General features: G+C 32.1%; 2 protein-coding genes and 2 long non-coding RNA genes across 9 annotated transcripts; 2 read left to right on the plus strand and 2 right to left on the minus strand.

The window, feature by feature from the left end:
• Nucleotides 1-167: 167 nt before the first annotated feature.
• On the plus strand, nt 168-3,461 carry LOC145963300 (ubiquitin-conjugating enzyme E2 W). The gene is made up of 4 exons (XM_083085081.1): nt 168-514; nt 1,203-1,553; nt 1,647-1,722; nt 1,893-3,461. The coding sequence occupies exons 1-4, from the start codon at nt 470-472 to the stop codon at nt 1,904-1,906; spliced, it is 486 nt and encodes a 161-aa protein (XP_082941207.1). The 5' UTR covers nt 168-469; the 3' UTR covers nt 1,907-3,461.
• LOC145963304 (uncharacterized) lies at nt 1,588-18,175 on the minus strand. Of its 4 annotated transcripts, XR_014436120.1 has the most exons (6): nt 17,082-18,175; nt 16,664-16,735; nt 16,288-16,377; nt 5,279-6,247; nt 5,046-5,203; nt 1,588-4,809 (listed from the first exon to the last, which is right to left on the minus strand). It is a non-coding gene; the product is annotated as an uncharacterized LOC145963304 (long non-coding RNA). The 4 variants fall into 4 exon arrangements; XR_014436119.1 differs by having other exon boundaries at nt 5,046-6,247; XR_014436122.1 differs by lacking the exons at nt 16,288-16,377; nt 16,664-16,735; nt 17,082-18,175 and adding an exon at nt 7,790-7,918 and having other exon boundaries at nt 5,046-6,247.
• LOC145963298 (peptidoglycan-recognition protein LC) lies at nt 3,658-7,245 on the plus strand. 2 transcript variants are annotated; one of them, XM_083085078.1, is made up of 5 exons: nt 3,658-3,980; nt 4,365-4,608; nt 5,331-5,946; nt 6,077-6,235; nt 6,635-7,245. In XM_083085078.1, exons 3-5 carry the CDS (start codon nt 5,334-5,336, stop codon nt 7,153-7,155), a joined length of 1,293 nt encoding a protein of 430 aa, XP_082941204.1. In that variant the 5' UTR covers nt 3,658-3,980; nt 4,365-4,608; nt 5,331-5,333; the 3' UTR covers nt 7,156-7,245. The 2 variants fall into 2 exon arrangements, with proteins under 2 accessions (XP_082941204.1, XP_082941203.1); XM_083085077.1 differs by having other exon boundaries at nt 3,658-4,608.
• LOC145963303 (uncharacterized) lies at nt 8,800-10,306 on the minus strand. 2 transcript variants are annotated; one of them, XR_014436118.1, is made up of 4 exons: nt 10,197-10,306; nt 9,902-10,057; nt 8,950-9,061; nt 8,800-8,879 (listed from the first exon to the last, which is right to left on the minus strand). It is a non-coding gene; the product is annotated as an uncharacterized LOC145963303 (long non-coding RNA). The 2 variants fall into 2 exon arrangements; XR_014436117.1 differs by lacking the exons at nt 9,902-10,057; nt 10,197-10,306 and adding an exon at nt 9,237-9,705.
• Nucleotides 18,176-18,347: the final 172 nt, after the last annotated feature.

An 18,347-nucleotide genomic window follows, 5' to 3' on the forward strand; every position in this document is an offset into this window, starting at 1 on the left:
CTATCTGCTGTTGAATTTCGCAGAATTATTTCACCTCTTCGGATATCGAGCTTACACATCGAGAGCGATCGCGATAATAACTTATCTCATCGCGCGGCTAGTATCATATTCTTATCGCCATAGAAATATCGTTGATATACGTGTATCGTATGTATGCCGCGTGTATATATGTATGTACACATGTATACATGTGACGATCGGGCGCCTCGCACCTCGCGACTCGCGACTGGCCGTCTTGCGCGAAGCTGTCAACGCTGTCATAGCGTTTCCAGCGAAGCTGTCGTCGCCCTCGCTCGTCGTTCTCCTCTACAGTCGCCCTTTCACCTTGACCGCGAGGATATAAGGCGAGACCGCGAGGAAAATGTGAGTTCGCCTAATCTTTCGAGGCGGACGCACTTCTTTCTGGGAAAGGAAAGTACACGCGACAATCGAACGATCGCGTCGCGATAAGCTACGGTTATGTATTTCGATGGAGAGCTGTTTAACGACAATGGCAGCAACGTCCCCGTCGAAGGTACGTCCGCTTTCATTTTTTTACGGTCTCTTCGTGTATCTCGAGACGATCGGAGCAGCATGTCGTCGATTTGTCGAGAATACTTAATCTGTAATTGGGAAAAAAAAAATATTAAAAGGATTTTCAATTTTTAATCCTTCTCTTTCCCAACGCGAACAACTGAGCGTAGTTCTGTAATGGACGTTGTGAAATGTAAAATGTATGATTTTATTGACGAAATATTCGTATATGCTTTTTATCAAAAATTATGTGATCAGCAAACTCGAATTATCGATTATATTTTCATTGAAAGTAAGAGATGTACGATTGTTAATAAAAAATGTTATATTCTCAAAAAATATAATTATCTTTATTTTTAAATATGTATAACTTTTGACAAAAATTTTGTAAAATTTTCCATTACTCATTTAATTACCACTTGATTCACAAATTAATCAATTTTTATTATATTTATTTTCTTTTGTCTAATTATTATATGATTTAGATTATTTAACTATTTAAATATTTAAAAATGGCACTGTGAGTTTCTAAAATAAAATTAATTATTTATCAAAAAGAATGCGAAGCATTATATATATTTTTGAAAAAAAAATATATATATATCTTTGAACAAAGTAATTTTTCTAAAATTATTTATATATAAATTATTTATATATAAAATGTTAAATAAATTTATTTAATATCCTAGCGAAGACTTCAAAAGGAATTGATGTCTTTAATACGCGAACCACCACCAGGTGTACACGTAGATGGAGAAATGGTGGGACAGAATTTGACACAATGGATTGTTTATATGGAAGGTGCTAAAGGCACGCTGTATGAAGGAGAACAATTTCAGCTTCAATTTAAATTCAGTTCTAAATATCCGTTTGATTCACCAGAAGTGACTTTTATTGGTGGAAATATTCCTGTACATCCACATGTTTATAGCAATGGTCATATTTGTTTGTCTATATTAACGGAGGATTGGTCTCCTGCTCTCAGCGTGCAAAGCATTTGCCTGAGTATTATTTCCATGTTAAGCAGTTGTACAGAGAAGGTATAACTTACTTAGCTACTAAATAATACATATGTGAGCCTTAATATATTTATTTACAATATGCAAATCTCATACATATACTTTTCTATACAGAAAAGGCCATCTGACAATACATTGTATGTTAGAACTTGCAACAAGAATCCAAAAAAAACAAAATGGTGGTATCATGGTAAGAAAGGAATAATTTTATATATTTTATACATATTATGTAGTTACTATCAGTATCTGAGATGCTACATTTCATATTATTTAATTTATTATAAAAAATACTTTTATAATATATTGGCGATGCCAAAATACCTTTTTAAAACAAAGATATTGTATTTTTCTATTCACTAGATGACAGTGTCTAACATTGAACATCACATTTAAAAGATCTATCCAACTAAAGATCTAACCAACTTGTCAACATGGAAAAATTGTTGGACCAAGTGGGATAACATTTAAACTTGATGCATTAAATTAATTTTGCATACCATATTCTATAGTGATTTCACAATATATAATAGGAAATTAGATGCATAATTTTAAGAAAAGACAAGGCTACAACCTACTTACTATTACAGTTATAGAATTAATGTGAACTGCGCGAGTTGTTTAATTATAAATTATTGCAATGTTGCTGATAGTAAAAAAATATGCATATTATAGTTATACAGAACTATTATTGCAGAAGTCAGTTTAAATGCTAGAAAGAGAGACAGACAGGATGTATTCATTATTTATTATTAAGATATTAATATATGAAATTTTTCTCTCCTGTTGTGACAAAGAAGATTTAGATATTAAAAAATAATCATTTAATACATTTAGAAGACAAAATGAATATTGTTACTGCTGCATATACATATTACACTTGCTATACATTCTAAGAATCATTTTCACTGTGTTATTTTCAATAAAACTCGATAATTGATTTAATGATGTAATATTAAATTTCTTAAATAATTTCTTAAAATAATTTAATCTCTCTCTAATCATTAATTTAATCATTAATATCTAATAATTAATAATTTGTTATTTATTTGGCTTTATTTAAACAAATTGAATTGCAAACAACTATTAACCCTTTCTCAACAATTTCCCTTCCAAATCTCTCTTTCTAGATTCAGATTTTTTCAAAATTCCAGTATTTTTTGTCTGCATAAATTGTATAAAGAATAGATATTGTTTATTTTTATATTTTAAAAATATTTTTCTCAATTTCCTATTTTTTTGAAAACAAAAATTACAATTCGGTTTTTATTTGCAAATCTGGTTGTACATATTATATTGATTTTAGCCGAATCTTGTAATTTTATACAACTCAAGTTGATGCGACCACGCATTTAAACTCAATATGATATCAATTATGATATGAAAGCTGTCGTATTAATACGGTAGCATTAAAAAAAGATACCGATTGAGGCTGTAGAAATTATCATCTTATACATGTGTGTATGCGCATAATTGTATTTCATTATATCATATATATACATATATAAATTTTTCAAAATAATATTGCGAAACTATTGATAGAGCGCGTATTTAAGCATACACGTTCATTTATTGTTGGTTCGCTATAATTATTATAATGTAGAATATTTGTATAAGTTCAACGATTTATATACTATCCAATGTGTAATATATTTTTAGCAAAATACTGAAATAAGATGTCTACATTAACATCTCAGCATTCTAAATTTATTTTAATTTGGAATTTTATTTTACTCACAATTAGAAAAAAGTCGTGTCTAAAGTTATCTTGTTATCTAAAGTTCATGCTACTGCATTTTTTCTTCAAAATACGAAAGATTGTTTATTAAAATGTGTTTTCTTCTTAAAGAAGATACAATTTTACGATTAAATTTAGTGTGAAATAGTTTTACGATATAATTGTATAATTGAATATACAAGTTTGCAGATGAAGGATTTCTTTTTTTTTGTGATACCGTATTCTTCCTCCATCTTCAAATTTTTTGAAAATATAAAATGTGTTCGTAATTTGTTCGTAAGTTGAATATAATTGCGTGCAAAATGTATGTTTTACAATTTTGCGCGCGCAAAATATCTCTTAATTGTCAAAAAATTATACAACAAGAATAATATAAAAGATATTTTTTGTGTCATTGAGATATGCTAGAAATCTTCGAACATCCGGACAGAAAACGCAGATTCATTTGGTGTAAAACCCGTGAAAAAACCCAAGAATCGCCTAAAGCAGCGTTATCATATAGTAGACGATGCGAGCGCATCATATCGTTAACAGTCACCGTTGATTGTGAGAGAATGCGACAGAGAGTGGGGCCGGCAATTTCCGAGCATGTTCGACAGTGCGATAGCAGTCTGTTACAAGTTATAAGTCATATCGAACGGAGATGATGCCACCATTACGCTAGAATTTTAACATCGCTCAACAATCTGATCAGCCAGCGCTGATGTGTGGCCGTAAATATCTATTTTTTTCGAAAATAGAAACAGGTGTCAAACATTACACATGTATATATATAGCATCTCTTTGTGTTACGGTAATTTTGTTGTAAAGTACGCAGTGCGATTCGCAAATGACGCAGATTACGCGTGACATTGTGAACATCGCGGTATCATCCGCATATCGGTACGAAAATCCACGGCATTATTATTTGAATTAACGAGGACATTGCACGAGACTCGAAGGACAGTCGCTATACCAGTTTTCGTGTCTACTTTTCTTTGTTTTGTTTTATATTTTTGCAACTCTGGCGAGAACGAGCATTTCCACGATTCCGTCTCTTCATGACGTGTCGTCCTTCAACAATCACGTCATCGTCCACTCTAATATCTATCTGACAGTGTCGTAGGATCAACGAAGATAACGATAGGTTCCAGCTGAGTTCGTGCTGCATGGATTGTACTTTGTTCCCGTGAAATTTAATTGTCCAATAGAACAAGTGGTTCGACGACGTGTCGAGAATTCGGAATTGACTCGAATGAAATTTTCCGCGAAGCATCTTCCACAACGACGGTGCCTTAGATCGATGGTGGACTTGGTGTTGGCAAAGTGACCACTACCAACAGGAACGATGATGCGTGTGAGGTAATCTCGAGTATGAGTCAATCTCATCCTTAACTTAGCAAATAATGCGGGTGTGATCGGTTGCGCCGATTTGATGGATAACAATCGCAAATGATGCGCTTCGATTAAAGCCCATTTTTTTTTATTTTACTAATGATGATGACGTTCTAAACGTGACGCGTGTTGCATACACATATCTTCATTTTTGTCCGAAGCTTGTTTCTGTAATGGAAACGTAATTTGTCAAAAAAAATATCGCAGAAAGTTACTTGTTGAAATTACAAATGCAAATCTAAAGTAGTCATAACTAATTAAAAATTTCCTATCACGATATATATTTATAATGATACCCACGAATATATATCATAACGAGTACGAATAATTCACGTGCATTTAAACTATATATCGTGAACTACTACATATCGTTTAAGATAATCGATGTTTGTAATTATACATACTTTGCTAAGAAAATCAATTCGTTATAGATGTCTTATAGTTGAAGGACACTCATTTTACATTCATATTCTTTTTTTTGTCTCATTCGACGTACTTAGGTTCTCATCGGTAGAAAAAAAGTTCAAAATTACTGTTGCCAATATATAATGGTCATTTTACTCTGAAACAAACATATATATTTGCATATAGATTGCGAATATTTTCAAAATAATGATGTAGAAGCGCATCCTGTTACATCGCGTTGACACACGACGTCCCCAATGTAAAAAAAAGCGTTCTCCATGTAGTGCATGGGCATGGTGACATTGGTACAACAGCAGCAACAGCAAACGGCCGACGATAATCATCAGTATCAGAAGGAACAAGATTGCTCGAACGGTGCTGTTGTGTCCGCCGAAAGAGTACACGCGGTCGACAAGTTTCACGGTGAAGTTGCAAGGTCGGCGAAGGAAACCGCAGTAGTCGTTCCGGGCAATGGTAGTGTTGGAGATTCCTCTACGCAGTGCAGTGACATAGACGACGACGATGATGAAGAGGAAGAGGAAACAGATGTTGAGCAGGATGGTGATTGGATCACGAATCTGCCGGTATCGTCAACTATCGTTCAGCAACATCAAGCGGTCGCCACCGCGAATGGCGACGTCGTCCTCCCGAATGCTGATCCGTCGAACTTTGGCGATGTATGCGTGAAGAACTCGGCAAACGTGCATCTGGGTAACAAGACTTTCTACAAGGGTCCGGTTACCATAAAGCAGTTCGTTTATACGAATCCCATTCCGATACAGGAGGCAAACAAATTCGAGGCAAGCGTTTCCGACGTCAATATTTCAGACTTATCGACGAATAAGGGTGATGAAGCCACCAACGGACCTATTTTTCCACAAAATACCGAATTAAATAAAGGTAACAATTAATGTTTGTTGCTTATATATTATAGGTCTCTCTCTTCCTGGTGTATTTAATATAATTATTTTATAATTATTATTACCCTTATAATATTATAACTATTATCTTACTCTTATAATTATTTTAGTGACGCAATTGCTATGGACGTGGAGATGTGCGGTTTTGTCGTGCGTTCTAGCTTTAATATTTTTAACTGCCACAGTGGTCGCCATTGTACATTTCGCTCGTCCTACGGACGCACCGCCAACGCCAGTTTTCCCGGAAATTCCAGACTCATCGCTCGAGGGTAATTTGCTATCTGGAAAATTTGCAAACGCACGAGATAAATTTCATTGTACTATGCTCTTATAAAGTTATTCTGTAATTTGTCTTCTATATTCTTCTACATTCTTTTGCACTTATTATATTTATTCATTTATCTAAGAGATGTTTTTAACTTTAGCGATTATAGAATATGTACAATTGAATGTTGCAAAACATATTCTCGAAAATGTATCAGATTTAAAATGTGCATTATGATCTATATCAAGATGTTAATTAATATTATATATAACCCTTGATCTTTATATTCAATGCAAAATTAACAAGTTTTTAATTCACTTGTATATGTAGTAAATTTTGGATATTTTATATATGTAGTATATTTTGAATATTTTATATACGTGTATTGCTTTATAATTTTCAGGTATAACAGTAACTTCAGTACGTTTTGTCGAGAGGAACGAATGGGGAGCGCAACCGCCCTCAGAACCTTTAACAAAATTGAAGCTACCAGTACCATATGTAATTATCAGTCACACCGCCACGGAATTCTGCGAGACGCAATCGGAATGTACAATGCATGTGAGATTTGCTCAGACTTTCCACATCGAATCTAGAAAATGGTCGGATATCGCTTATAACTTCCTCGTCGGAGGCGATGGCCTCGCATACGTTGGCAGAAGCTGGGATTTCGTCGGTGCTCATTCTTTCAATTACAACATTAAAAGCATTGGCATCTCTTTTATTGGCACATTCAATACGGTCAAACCACCAAAAGTACAAATACATGCCGCGCAAAAAATTATAGAACTCGGTGTCAAAGCTGGTAAAATTGCGCCTAATTATATACTACTAGGTCATCGACAAATTTCGAAAACTTTGAGTCCTGGAGATGCTCTATATAGTGAAATTCAAACATGGCCGCATTGGTCACCTCATCCTTAACACGACAGTGTAAAAATCTATTGTGAAGAAACGACAGAAGAATTGATTGTGATTTTTGAAAATATTAAAACTTTTTTCCTTTAAATTGTATGCGGCTGTCTCATTTAGACAGTTCTGATATGTTTACATAATAGTTGACTCTGGAATTTCATGAACTTATTATATTGTTAACAATCATTTTATATTTAAATATATTGAAAGCTTCACCATTAAGAATTCTCTGTAATCTAAGTAAATTTAAACATCAAAAATACACATATATATTCTTGATGTTTAAATTTACTTAGATCACAGAGAAAATTCTCAATGGTAAATCTTTTAATATATATACATAAATAATATAAATAAAAATATAAATAATACATAAATAATATAAATAAAAAAGCAAAATGAAAATATATCTTCCTTTGCCTGATAAAATTTTTTATAAAAAATAGCATTAAGAAAATTTAATGATATGAAAAGATTTTGAAATTACAAAAGAAACAAAGTATGTTAACAATCATTTTTTTCATTAGCAAATAGCAAGTTATGCCAAACAAAATAACAAGATATTTCTCTCTCTCACTCACTCATATATAAATGTAAAAAAATTAAAAAATTTCTTTTTTGTTGGTAGAAGAGAGATGTATACTTAATAGTTCAATCCATTGATATAAGATATTGATGAAGATGAAATGTAAACAATCGTTCACACTAAACAGTAAACGCTCAATGAGCGGTGTTGTACTAAATGCATGCATTTCTGTCATATCGCATCACTAAATTTTCAAAATCAACAGTCATGATATATGAATTTAGACATGATGTGTCCGACTGTAAATGGTTGATGCTTGCTAGAGAGTTTGAATCACTTACATCAATTGGTCTAGGAATATCCAGCACGATTGACCAATCAAAGTTCTGCATCTAATCGAAATTTATCCCAGCGAAATTTATAGCGTTTTCGACTTGTCGGGTTCAATCGCTCCAAGATAGTTTACTAGGTGTTATTGACCAATCACAGCCATTCTTTTGAAGAATGTAACCATATATTCTTCTAAAGAATGACTGTGATTGGTCAATAACATCTAGTAAACTACTCCGGAGCGATTGAACCCGACAAGTCGAAAACGCTATTATGCAGGATTCACACTGCGTCCGATATCCGGCGTACGACATCCGACATCCAATAAGAAAATTTGATTTCTAGGCCGGTATTCATAGTCCGATCTTATATTTGAGATCGTCTTAAATTCGAGCTTGAAATGCTACGCAGCCATTTGATTGGTTGAATGAGGTCTTAAGTCAACCTCGGACCAGACTTAAGACAATCTTAAATATAAGATCGGACTATGAATACCGGCCCTAGAGTGTCTAGCAGTCTCTAGAAATCTCATTCTCTAAAGGTACCTTTTCATGTGTCGCTCATCGCTCGTTTTGAGCGATAAAAAAGTCACGTAATTAGATTGTCGCTAGCGACTAGCTATTGAGCATGAAAAGGGCTCCAGCAGCGATTTAAAAAGAAAAGTTCCGTTGAGACACGCACAGTATAAAATAAATATAAACAAAATGTTACAAGCAAGAAAATATTATAATTGGATGATTGAGTGCACAAAAATTATAAATGAAAATAATATAAAACAGAATAATATAAAGAAAAGATTAGCAGTAGCGGCAGTTCTTTATTATTTAGAAGAAAAAAAGAAACGATACAAAAAAAAGTGTTTGGGTTACTCCATCATCTAAAAACATTATAAAACAGATTATTTTTGTAATTAACTAATATAAAATTTATAAATACAAACATTCTACCTAATACAGGATAAAAACACAAATTTTCATCCGTAATAAAATTGGAATAGCCTTCTAGACATGTATGCGTCGGTACTTCATCCTCATTACAAATAGTTTCACATGACATATTCTATAAATAAAAATATTTCGTTTATTTTAATGTTCTCTTGCCATTACACAAAAGATTTTTAACATAACCATATATATCAGCAGATTTATATTTACATTTTTATTATGTATAAAATTACATTATAAAATATTATTATTATATATATTTAATATTTATTACAAAATTATATACTTACTCTTTGATTATCCATTTGGGCTACGTTCCAAAACGTAAGTAACCGAGGAAATTTTACTCGAATCGCCGTTCCGAAACTCTTTTAAGCCTTTCTGATTGGTTCAAATCGGCCATCGAGTAAAATTTCCTTCGGTTACTTACGTTTTGGAACGTAACCTTGAGTCTTAAAATTACCGAATTTTGTTTCAGTGGTTGGCATCACTACTTAACTACTAGTTAAGCTTCTTCTTCTTTTGTGGCACTGGGCAATATTATTTTTCGCCCATGCTGCCAGATATCTTCGTGAGTATTAATAATCAGCAGAGTTTCTTACATCAAATAAAGTATAACAATCAGGGGTCATAGGTAAGGAAGGGGAAAGGATGAGGGGAAGGAGTAGGAGGGGGATTGGGGCGGCTATATCGCAGAAATAAATTTTCTGCCTCAGCGGGACTTGAACTCAAGACCCCTTTTTGCCCTATATGGCAGGCAAGTACCTTGCCGCCTTAAGGTGGAAGCACATAAAATTACAGGAGCCATAAGCAGAATGCAGAAGTCATAGCGCATGCGCTATGATTCTGAATTCTGCCTGTAGGCCATTACACACAAAATTGCATAGCTGCATATGCATAACATAAGACCATATAGACCAATGAGCATGAGTATTAAGTCGCCATATTGACTTACATAACATAATACTCGATGCTCATTGGTCCATATGGTCTTATGTTATGCATATGCAGCTATGCAATTTTGTGTGTGATGGCCTTATGGCTTGTGGATTTTCAATCTACATAAAAATACATAATGCATAGCCACGGGCATAACTCACTGTAGCCGGTTCTAAAACGTATCGCGTTATCAAAAAGAAATAATTAAGGACGAATATTACATATTATATTTATTAACTCGAATAATTATATACGATCATTGTCAGTTTATATTTTCATTACATGGATAATTAAATAGTGATAATACTTACGTATATAAATATAATATGTAATATTCGTCCTTAATTATTTCTTTTTGATAACGCGATACGTTTTAGAACCGGCTACAGTGAGTTATGGCCGTGGCTATGCATTATGGTTCATATTCTGAATCCTCTTTTATTGATAAAAGTGCCTTTAAAAGTGGCTTATAAGCCTTCTGATTGGCTGTAAGCCACTTTTAGAGGCACTTTTATCGATAAAAGAGGATTCAAAATATGGACCTATGTATTTTTATGTAGATTGGAAATCCAAAAGCCATAGGCAGAATTCAGAATCATAGAGCTTCTGCATTCTGCTTATGGCTCCTGTAATTTTATGTGCTTCCATCTTTAGCCACACGCCGCCCCCTACTAGTTAAGCTAACTGGTCACTGTCGAACTGGGCCTAAAGCCCCTTGCACAATGCTAGGCAACAGGCAATAGAAATAAGGAATAGAAACTATTCACCAATAAATACGCGGAACAGAAAATATTTGCCAATAGGAGCAAAGAATAGATACTATTTCTGTTCTTATTGCCTGTTGCCTAGCATTGTGCAAGAGGCTTAAGGCCTGTGTCCACGATGCTAGAAATTGGTCCGAGTTCTCGATCGGAGAAAAAGTTACTAAAACTCGAATCGTGTACACAAGCAACTCGAATGAATATCTCGAATAGAAATCTCGAACAGAAAAATGCAATACTGTCCCATATTTCCATACTAGTTACTAGGCTAAATCTATTATATATATTACAAGATATTGTTTTTATTACAATTTATAACAATTAGAATTTCACAATATTTTTATATTGTTTTTCTTTCCAATATTTTAATGTTGATATAAATTATAGGGTCTGTTCTTTTTAGCTGCACTGCTGCACTAGTGCAATAAGTTGGAAAAAGACAAACATACTTTCTTTCACTCTAACTAATTGCACTAGTGTAGCAGTACAGCTAAAAAGAACAGGCCCATAGTAACTCTAACCTCTCGCATACTCGACTATAACGCTATCTACAGTCATCAAAGTACAACCAGAGAGAAGACTAAGGCCGGCGTCCCATGGAGCGGAAATATTCAGCGGAACAGAAAGTGCGAAGCCAGGGCGACCAATCACAGCCATTCCGTTTTTTTTGCGGTGCTTTTTCTATGGCTGTGATTGGCCGCGTTGACTCCGCGCATTCCGTTCCGCTGAATATTTCCACTCCATGGGACTTCAGCCTGAGAGATGTCACGGTCTGTTTTTAGGTGATCCCTGAAAGCGATACTCCCTCTATGGACATTGAAAACGTGGACATGAACTACAAAGCCAATGTCCATGAATGTTCTCAGAGGGTAATATATAATGTGCACAATTTCTGGTTTTGTTCCGTGCTATGTGCACGAAATGCCGGTAGCACCAGAGTATAACAATCATTATTTTGAAAATAATATATAAATATGATAAATAATAATTTTTATAAAAATAATTTTTATAAATTACTTACCTATATGTGTATGTATGTGTGCCCATACGTTGTCCAAATGATTTTAAGTATAAGAATAGACTATTACGAATATCGAATATGTTACCGCCGGCATAGCTCTCAGGTTCATGAGAGTACTGAAACCTTCACATCTGGCAAATGCCTTCGTTAAGGCGGAGATACAGGGGAGGAAAAATTGAACAGGAAAAATTTTTTATTTTTTTTATTTTTTTAAATAGAGTTTTTAAACAAAGAATATAATACATATAAAAAATATATATTACATAATTATAATATATACAACGTAAATTATAATTAATTTGCAATTACATAAAAAACACATTACAAAATATTAAATTATGTAATATAAAAATATTTACATTACAAATATATATATTAAAAAATTTAATGCAGAATATATAAAATACAATGCATTAGAAATATGTATTACAAAATATAATACAAATTTAATATAAACTATAATTTTAAACTTAATACAAAATAAAATTTATTACACGAAAGTGTCCAAAGTATACGTACAATATAAAATTTACTAAAAATTTTTACATAGACCAGACAAGACTGATTAGTGATGATTAATTACGCGATATTTATTATTAATAATCGACATAGAATAATAGAATTTAATTAGTTTTATATAAATAACGTATAAACGTAAATAATCATGATCAAAAGAGTCATTAATAAAATTATTGATCATTTCTTCGATTGTAAAAGAAAGTATTTGCATTATTGACGCATTTCGTGCAGACCATGAAAAGAAATATTTAAAACGTGTAAAGATAGAACAAGCTTTGATGTAAATCAAAGATTAAATTACAAAATAAATTGCGATTTAAAATTCGCGAGAAAACGCGACGAATAAATAAATCGACAATAATCGAATCAATAGACACGTGTGCGATATAATTATTATCACACAAATGTTGACAGACGAAGATATTTTAACAAACATTTGTGATCCGTATTGTTTATGAACATAAAATTCACTGTCCGATTTATTTGCGATTAATATATACGCGACTTTATACGAATTTCACGATTGAGAATAAAATACATATCCTATTTCTCTCTATGATTAGCTGAATAAGAAGAAATGAGCTCTATAAGTTTTAAAATATAATTAAAAATCGCGTTGTGGCCACGTTTAATAGAAAATAACGGAACGAATGATTTTCATTAATATAGTTATCGATCGTCTTTTAAATTATAAAAGAAAATATTTACACTACCAGCATTTTACACGAACTATTAAAAACAATATTCAAAGATGTGGAAAGATAAACAAAGCTTCAATGTATAAGTCAACGATTAAATTATAAGATAAATCGCGATTTAAAATTCACGAGAAAACGCGACGAATAAATAAGTCGATAATATGCGAAATATTTGATCGCGATACGTATAATTTTTATAATATAATAATCGAAGCTCTCAATAGACACGTGTGCGATATAATTATTATCACGTAAATATAGAAAATCGAAAATATTTCAACAATCATTTGAAGTCTGTAATGTTTGTGAATATGCAATTCAGCGACCGAATTACTGCGAATTTTTATAAGATATATCGCGATTTAAAATTCGCGATAAAACGCGACGATAAATAAATCGATAATATTCAAAATATTCAATTGCAGATACGCGAGTGACATACCGGTAATCCGATAAAAAGAGGAGCAAATTTTATAATATAATTCGACGCCATTTGATACGCGGATGACATACCGGTAATATCCGATAAAAAGAGGAGCGACCTTAAAAATGGAAAACGATATTAACATCTTGTTTCTACATCAGATTTCGCAAGATCAATTTGCGAAGAAAAGTTAAGTGATCCATTGAATGTCGGGAACTTCACTGTAGGAGGGAACGAATCCCGGATCTTCCGGACTATTCCCAATAGCAATGATTTCAGTAATAAATCAACGACAATTATCCCTCGTCATTATCTTCAATTCACGAAATTGATATTCACGTCAGAAAACATGTTCTCACATTATTAAGAAATATATTTCTTTATTGACTAAATAAATGGATATAACGATTTTTTTATAGAAATGTGATTACGAACGATTATATTTATAAATAATAAAATACATGCATCATTGGAGTTTGTGTTAAATGTGCGAACACATAATTTGGGGTACCGTTTGCGCGCGCGAGACGAATCGAACCCGATAACAGCAAGATTTAAAAAATTTCAATTCGAATAGTGTGCAAAATAAAATAAATGAAATAGTTTTAAATATATAATTAATTCTAGATTAATTCTCTAGATTCTTATTCTTATAACGTTTAAATTAATAATTTTTTTTCTTTTAATCAATATCTTACTGATATAAGGGTACCCATTCGATTCGTCTCTAAATTTTTAAGTATTCGCACATTTTATGTAACATTCATATATAATTTCGCGTATATATAATATATCATATTAACAAAAATTATAAATATATTTTGGATACGTTAATTTGTGCATGTATTTTATTATACATATATATAAAATAGTATATATCTAAAAACTAATATTCTAAAATGGCGATGGATGTCCAATACCTGCAAATAGTTTCTTAAAAGAAACTAAAAACTAATATTAATATCCCCAGTACCTAGAAATAATTTTTCAAATGAGATAATTAATTAATAATTAATAAAATATATTCGTTCGTAATCATTTTTATCCAAAAAGTTAATAAAAACTAATTATAATATGGAATTACTTGAAAAATAGAAATTTATACACAACGCTATATCCATATTTAATCTACTACACATTAAATATTTCTGGCATTAGGCAATAATAATACCAATCCTAATAATGACAGAATATTTTTAACGAAGAAAAGAATAGATGCATTTCTCTTACATCTATATATATATTATTTAAATTAATTCGACTTTAAAGAAGCGTATGGCGTTCGTCATTGAATGACTACCGAAATCATTGCTGTCGGAAATTGCCAGGAAAACCTGGGATTAGTTCCATTCCTGCAATAAAAATCCTCAATTTTCAACAGGGCACCGAACTAGACGTCGCGAATGGATCTTACAAGAACCGATGAGAAATAATTCTCCATAATGAAAATCGTTTCGACTCCTCGGCGGTACGAGTCACGCAACTTTCATTAACGTTTATCTAACGAAAGGAACAACGATAACTCTTTCATTAATCTCGTATAAGAACACGAAAAGAACGCGGGAAAAACACGGTGTTTTCGCAACTGTAATTTATTAATTTATTTATGAATATTTTCCGATACGAAATTCGTAAATACACAAATATAACCGAAGAAACAAATTATTAAATTCATAATAATTAACTCGCGATTCTATAATATCGAAGGTGATCGTTTAATTTTATAAAGCTAATATTTAATCGTTGACTTAACACATCGAATCTTCACACTCTTATTCCATATTTCTTTAAATTTAATTAGCGCAATATTCAAAAATATTATTTCACGAGAGGGACAGCGGTAAGATCCTTTATTACAGTGGCAATTTCGTCTAAGAATAGAGAAAGAATGCGGAAATAAATATGATATGTTTCCGTAATTTATTAATTTTACGAATATTTATTTCGGATACGAAATTCGTAAATACATAAATCGAATTGAAAGTATCACTAAATCCGTATAATAATTGACTTGCAACTTCATAACATCGAAGGCGATCGTTAAATTTTGTGAAGCTAATACTTAATCGCTAACTTAACATCGACTCTTTATACTCTTATTTGATATTTTTTTACTTTTAATTAGCAATATTTAAGAATATTATTTGAGAGGGACAGCAATAAGATCCTTTATTAAAACGGCAATCTCATCTAAGAACGCGAAAAAACGCGGAAAGAGCACGGTATTTTCGCAATCATAATTTATTTCATGAATATTCAGTTCCGCGCGATATGGAATTCATAAATAGATTCCGAATTTATTTTTTATTAATGACTCTTTGGTATGAAAATACAAACGATTATTCTTTTATGAATATTTCAAAAATATATACTATAGAATTAAATATGTTAATTTAATGAATTACTATTATGTAATCATTATACGTATACTTCGGATAATTTTTCGTGTAATTTACATAAGAATGTATTCATGTAATTTACAATCGTAAAATACAATTTCATGTAATATAATTATAGATAAATTAATTATAGTTTATAATTATATTGTATTTTACAATTATAATATCAATATTATAATTAAAATATAATTATAAATATTTACAATGTAAATATGTTAAGATATTTCTTAAACATTAATAATTACAATTTTCTTTAATTTATACATTAATATGTACAATTTTCTTAATATTTCTGGAAAAATAATAAATAAAAATAATTTTAATAATTTAGAATTTATTTTTAATGTTCTTTTCAATAAATTAGGTAAAATTTATACAAAAATAATTTTTTCTCGATGTTCTTTCTTTATAATTAAAATACTGCAATATATTTTCGCGATGGATGCAATACATTTCGAACGAGAGAATTTATTAAAAGTTATTTAATTTAATCTATCCTAGCTCATCCATTTTAAGTTAACAGATTTATCTACAATCTCTACAGTTACCTTAAAATTAAATAAAAGTTTTTGTCACTCACCGAGACATTGATGTGCAGCAGCAGAGTTGTCGTTATCGAAACTACGGAGTTGTTGTTATCAAAACTACGTTGTCGTTATTAAAACTACGTCTGTAACATACAAATATAAAATTCATATATAACAAAGCTCAAAATACATTCAATATTTCAAAAAATTATTATTGTGCGGCATTTCATATCCAGTGTGCAAAAGTAATAAGCAGATATAAACATGTATGGGAAGATTTTATGAATTTTGAAATTATTTTTTAAATAGAAATTTTTATATTTATAAAAATCTTTCTCTCTAATTTTCTCTTTAATTCCTTTAAATTATAAGAACGAATTATTATGCGTACGATTTATAACAATTGATATATAAATAATAAATATTCACCATCAGGTTGCTTCGCCGATGCAAGATGCCTCTCCCAGGCCTCCTCCTCCTCTCACAATAGTTTTTGTTGGTCTGTAACATACAAAGAAGATTCAAATTGTAGTCACGGTCAAAAAATTATTATTATATGCATTTAATTTTATATCCGACGCACATAAATAATAAGCAGATAAACAATTTTATAAATTTTGAAAAAGATTCTACTAATAAGTAATAATTTAATAATTCTATCAAAAGCTATTCGAACGTAGAAAAACTTTTAAATTACTTTTAAATTACAGTTTTTATGTAAAAATGTCTCTCTTTTTCTCTTGTTTAAGTCATGTAAATAAAAAATCAAATTACGCGATTAATTACTTAATTTAAATCGCGCGTACGCAATTAATAAATAATTATATATAAGCGATAATTTATTTACCATAGAGTTGCTTCACAGGTGCCTGATGCCTCTCCCAGGCCTCCTCCTCCTCTCATGTTGTTGACGCGCGATACTTTCAACGGCACTCTCGCACTCACGAGCGATATTTTTGTATCGCTATTTTCGCTATTTTACGCGCGATACTTAACGATTTCCGCACTATTTCGATGCGATTAAAAATTTTATATTTGATCGCGCGATGTATATACTTAATATGTATACCTATACATTAGACGGCACTCCCGGTTTCGGTACGAGCGAAAATCTCATTTCACTTACAAGAATCAACTTCGAGTAAACCGGTCGGGATTGCAATGATACAACGCGCAAGGACTAAGCCCAAACCGGAAAGAAGACGAAACGATTGACGGAAATAGAGGAAAATGAAGTTCACCAGCTCTTTTTCGCGCATAATTATCCTATCTCGTATCGAACCTGGGTCCGCTAAGCACGATTTCAGGTGCTCCGCCCGGACATATTATGCCTCTCGCGGTTGCTATATGCTACACCAGGCTAATAGACGGCAAAAGAAGAGGATACCCACATTTTTTAAATGCTAACATTCAGCAATTTAGAAAATGGGGAGGCAACCCCTTTTACCGAGCGAAAATCGTGCCTAGGGGAATCCACTCGACTCCTCGATAGGGTTAACACACGCAGTGCGTGTGGTTGTAGACGAGCAAAGAGAAGGGACCCATTGACGATCATTCCGAGCAATCGATCGAGTTCTAATCAATTCGGGCCGAATCACTTGACGAAGCACGAAGCAAGAGTGTACGTTGCATAGCAACGTGTGCAAACTCGAAACATCCCAGTTAGTTGGCATCGGAAGTAGAGACTCGTGACAATAAATGAAATTAGGATTTTATATGAAAAGTCCAAAAGTTCCGCGAAAACGCGACGACGCGAGAATACTACAACGCGAAAACGCGGTAACGAAGCGCTTGCCGTCCGCGGCACGTTGACAGCACCGACGACGCGAAAGGGTACTTAGCTTCCCATTCAGGCACCTTAAGATTTATCATAAATAGAAAAATTTAAGATAAACCTCAAGGCACCATCCAAGTACTAAGCCCTCCCACCGCGACAAGGTGTACCCCATGGGAGGGTTATATTATATATAAAATTATATATAATATAATACATAATTTGAAATTTATTTTGTAATATAGTACATAAATTTGAATTCGCAAATATAAATAAATATACGATAAATAAAAATATAAAGGATAAGAGAACATCTATTATACAAAGCAATGTTCAAAA

Source organism: Camponotus vicinus, unplaced genomic scaffold (assembly GCF_025532165.1).
Source record: "Camponotus vicinus isolate PSW18456_S1 unplaced genomic scaffold, iyCamVici1.0 SCAF_12, whole genome shotgun sequence".
Classification (NCBI taxonomy): domain Eukaryota; kingdom Metazoa; phylum Arthropoda; class Insecta; order Hymenoptera; family Formicidae; genus Camponotus; species Camponotus vicinus.